Consider the following 4,799-nt stretch of genomic DNA (forward strand, 5'->3'; position numbering starts at 1 on the left):
ACTCCCAGACTCCAAATATCCACCTTTTCGTCATGTGTTCTTCCCTCAATCATTTCAGGAGGTAGGTAGTCAAGTGTCCCACAGAGAGTTGTTCTCCTGAAGAAAAGGCAAAGTTAATAATTTACTGATTAACAATTGTAAGATCCATTTAAAGAGCCAGATAAAAGCTAATGCTGACAATCATCTGTACTTCAGTGCTGTCTACCGTGGATAGACTGTGCACCACCATAACGCTTGGTAAAGAAGTGCAAGCAGTAATTTTTCCAGTTTTGTTTTAAAAGCATTCCAATCTCTGCAGTCAGTCTGAGCCTTCCTTTCCTTATTCCACTTGCTAGATCAAACACAGTATTCCTTTGTCAGGCACAATTCATGCTAGTTAGGAAATGTCTTAAGTATATTGCTAGCGATGTTTGAACACAAGTGCTGATCTGTGCTCTTGGGGACTGCTGTAACCCTAACAACAGTACACCAACCTTCTTCACTTCCAGGTTCAGGGAGTTTTCAGCTATACAAGTTGAAAAAAGCAGGCTAATGCTCTCTCTTTGCTACACCAATTGACTATTAAGAACTTTGCTGCAGTGGCCCAGTTCTTAAAGGATTTTTTCACCACTATTTTAGGAAGTTAACATTTACTTCCATTCCAGAACTGTAAGAGTGACAAGTAACCTAACATCTTCATTACAGAAGTCTCTCACTGCACAAGATATGTACTGCATTCTCACCTAGAAGATGGAGCATGCACAGACCATCCAAAGTCAGCAATTTTTAATTCTCCATTTGAACCAAGCAGCAAGTTTTCTGGCTTGATGTCTCGATGAATCACATTCTTTGAATGACAGTACGATAGAGCATCTGCTAGCTCCGTGATGTACTATATTTAGAAAGAGAACAAAACTTTAAATTCATTGTCACTCTATCTTATCTGGCTACAGTATAGCCTTTTCTAGACATAAATAGAAGTTTAAGTTACAGCAATTATTCCTCAAACCCTTGGAAGTCTGACAATACAGGCTCTGCCTGAAATGACCAAGCACTTACAACTGTCTTCAGCATTGCTGAATGTCAAATCAGTGCTGTGCAGTAACATCTTCCCAATTTCTTTCTTTCTTGTTGCAAGTACATAAACAAACTAGCATCTAAGGAACCACAGTTTCACGCAACAGAATGCAGAACTTATCTGAAGAGCTAGTTTTATGCTGCAGATACTCCAAATATGAAGAGCAAGTAACACATAAGAAGCTAGAACAACCTACAGTAGCAGTTCTTTGCTCATCAAACTTGGTAAGCTTCTGAAGTTCTTTGTAGACTTCTCCACGTGGTGCATACTCTAGGATAAGGTAGACCCTTGTAACATCATGGAAGTAGCCATATAATCTGAGAATATTGGGGTGCCTGCAAAAAGATTTAAATATTTTTCTGAACGTTTGTCCATACAACTTTAATTTCCCTTTCCTGCCTCCCCCCTTTCATTGCAATCTTGTAAGTGTTCCTTCAGCTCACAACACACTGATTGAGCTTCATAGCAGATAGATGGTGTTTATCAAAGCAGCAGCTTAGACTCTGTGCTAGCAAGCAGCTAGCCAAAAGTTTAGCTAATTCAGATCTTCTTGTCCATACCCTTCTACAGCAAGTGGAAGAGTAATGACCATTGAAGGTACCAATTCCTATGCATTTTGGAATATAAGCTTGAACACTTTCTGTGAAAACCAGTTTCCTCAAGTTGAGCTTATTTTCCAAGAAGTAAAATGCCAGAAAGATACTCAGACTTTGAGAAAAACCTGTTACCCACATAAATCCAAGCAACAGGTAAGGGCGCTTTTTTTTTTAAAACAGGAAGATGTTATCAGAGGTTGCTTCATTGCAAGGTAGACAAAAATAAATCTCCATGAAGAAAGGCAAGAATCCTAACTAGCAATTTCAAGGTGTCATGCACTTGAAAAGAAACTTCTCTTCTTCAGCAGGTTATGTTGTCATAAACAAGGTTACTTTGTTTATTTGAACACAAATGAAGAGTGTAACTGGTCATGAAAGTTTACCTAAGATGAGACTGTATTTCAACTTCTCTTCGTAGTTGATGTTCTACACCAGCCTCCTCAAGCTGTGTTTTAAAGAGCACTTTCAGTGCCAGAATAAATTTACTCTGCTTCTCACGTGCCAGGTACACATTTCCAAATTTTCCTTTCCCCAGAGGACGACCAATTTCAAAATCATCAAGAGACCATTGCCTTCTGTAAGAGGAAAGAGCAAGTTACAAAACCTAGATACGTGAGTGGGCTTTGCCTCCTAGGTTTACAGTCTGTAGTGTTCCTGTTCGATAGATACTTAGTGATCTGAACTAGATTTACAAGTCTTTACAAGAACACCAAGAGGATAAAATATGCCTTGAGACTTTTCAAAAGAAAGTTCTGAAAGGTTGTCTCTTCCTTCCTAAAGTTTACACACAGACATACTAATGTCAGCCACACTACTACGAAATACCAAGCCAGGCTCACTTCAATACACTTAGTACAGACCTATCACTATTTAAAATACTACAGGTCTAACAGGTTGAATTCCGGCCTGTTGCACATATAACAGAGGCTTTGTTTTCAAAGTGTACATCTTGTGATTGGAGCAGTGGCTGTCAGTGTTCTCTCATGGGAAGAGCTATTACACATTTAGCCAAAAGTTTTCTTTAGATTATGGGAAGTCCTTGTTCCTGAGAATTATTAGGTCAAAGTAAACTTTCCTAGTTTCATCCGCTGTTTCTATGAAGTGTAGGGTCACTGGTCTCCGCAACAGAGGCTCAAGTAGCCTTCAGCTTAGCTGCAACTAAGTTCCAGCATGAAGTCCTGGAGGCTGAATCCAACAGGGCTCAGTTAGCTAAAACAATTTAGGTTTAAAACTTACTTTTTAGTCTCTTCATTTTTCTTCTTAGCAGTCTCTTCTTTTTTCTCTTTAGAGGTGCTTTCTGCTTCAGAACTTTTAGCTATGTATAGAGAAGTAGATAAATTTTAGGAATCAGACCCGGAACCACAATACAAAAAAATACATTCAGTGGCATTTTCAACAACTTACTGCTAGCAAAGCAGCATAGCAGTCACCAGTGCTATCAAAATGTAATTTTAAAAGCTTTCTTAAAAATCAAAAAAGAAAAAAAAGCTTCCCCCAAAAAATACAGTATATTCTTATATACAAGAGATTAACATGAATACTGGAAAAACTGATGTATGAGTACCAATTACATTAATTCATAGCTGAATGAGCATCTGGAAATTCTTAAACACAGATATTGGCCCTAAATGGGTAATCCTGGCAACGAGGAGAATGCAGTAACATCTAAGCTGAAGTGTGTGCTGCTATTCTGTTGTGGGGCACAACCAAGTGCTTCTCTACAAGGCCGTCCCACATCATTAACATCAGCTTTAGTTTTTATGCACTGCACTCTGCTTCATGGAACAGAAGTATCCCGAGTGTCGTAACTGTACAAACACATATACATCATCTTCAGAATTACCAGGTACTGGAGCCTGTTGAGGTTTTTCATTGTTCTTGCTTGGAACTTGAGGCCTAGCAGTCGCTTGGACTGGTAATTTTGGTCTGGGCTGCTGCATTGTCTGGTGATTAGACAGTTTTTGGTTTGACAGTACAGGCTTTTGTGGTTGTACTGGAACTCGCTGGGCAAAGTTTGAAGAGCAAAGAACACGCTGTGCTTGAACTCCACTGTTCAGTAACCGGCTCTGGGCAGAATGCTGAGACACAGGGACACGCTTCGGGCCATCCCCAAAGGAATTAGCAATCTTCAAAAAGAAAATATTATGTATTACTTGTAGAATAGCATACTACAACCTTTATGGCCACATTCAGAAAGCAGGAGAACACCACAAAGTACATTAGCAGGAAATGTTAGTGTAGTCTGATCTTTTATGAATAAAAGCATTCTTAAATTTCTACACTGATAAGAAAGTTAAGTTTTCTAAAACAGCAAACATAGCTAGCAGAACTTTTCCACACACATCTGAAGAACATCAGCCAAAGGCATTAAGACAGCAGATCCTTACTATAAAAACATATCCTGCTTTGAGTCATTGCTTCCTCTAATGCTGTTCATCTTAATATACCTTGCACTGCAATGGGAGTTCTACAGAACAAAGCAAGTTCACTCAGTAAAAGTAAATAGCTGAACCTTAATCTTTTGCTTCCGTTAAAGGAAAGTAGTTTAGGTTTATGTTTAAGAAAATTCTTAGTTCACAGTAGCGTTTGGGGTGGAAGGACCTTAAAGCTCATCCAGTTCCATCCCCCTACCGTGGACAGGGACAGCTTCCACTAGACCAGATTGCTCCAAACCCCATCCAGCCTGGCCTTGAACACTGCCAGGGATGGGGCAGCCATCTGAGCTGCCCTATTCTCTGACCACCTAACTGTTCTAGAATACTTTGTCTACAGTTAAGCTCAAATGCTAATGATTAGCTTCAACAATTTTGGCAATTTCCTGCACGTTTGCAAGTTTCCTGCGCGTGTTTCCCGAAACTATTGTTTCAAGACAGCTTTTCCCCTTTTTGCTATTTAGTACAGTTGATTAATTACTACAGTTTGGAGCCTGTAAGTCTTGTCTTATCAGGATAAACGCATCTGCCAACATAATGAGTCATTTACCTTCATAGTGCGGCTGGGGTACCCAGAGTGGTTCTCTTTCGTATTCTTGTCCATAGCGCCCGAGAACAGCAACTACATAGAGCTCAGCCTACAGATAGGACGTGGCAAGCAGAGGTCAGCTCCACAGAGAACACCACGCCGCGGGTCTCCCCTCCCCAGTACGC

The 4,799-nt window shown here is 40.0% G+C and overlaps 1 protein-coding gene across 1 annotated transcript in view; it reads right to left on the reverse strand.

Annotated features, from left to right (window-relative positions):
* The window catches only part of AURKA (aurora kinase A), a 5,754-nt gene extending 1,065 nt beyond the window's left edge, over positions 1–4,689 (reverse strand). The window contains exons 1-7 of the mRNA XM_010021853.1: positions 4,636–4,689; positions 3,497–3,779; positions 2,890–2,968; positions 2,037–2,228; positions 1,254–1,392; positions 723–871; positions 1–96 (exon numbers count right to left, since the gene is read on the reverse strand). The exon at positions 1–96 is cut by the window's left edge and continues 88 nt beyond it. Of these exons, the coding sequence (XP_010020155.1) occupies positions 1–96; positions 723–871; positions 1,254–1,392; positions 2,037–2,228; positions 2,890–2,968; positions 3,497–3,779; positions 4,636–4,689 (992 nt within the window). The remainder of the gene's footprint in view (positions 97–722; positions 872–1,253; positions 1,393–2,036; positions 2,229–2,889; positions 2,969–3,496; positions 3,780–4,635) is intronic.
* Between the last annotated feature and the right edge of the window lie 110 nt (positions 4,690–4,799).

Source organism: Nestor notabilis, unplaced genomic scaffold (assembly GCF_000696875.1).
Source record: "Nestor notabilis isolate BGI_N333 unplaced genomic scaffold, ASM69687v1 scaffold12549, whole genome shotgun sequence".
NCBI classification, from domain to species: domain Eukaryota; kingdom Metazoa; phylum Chordata; class Aves; order Psittaciformes; family Psittacidae; genus Nestor; species Nestor notabilis.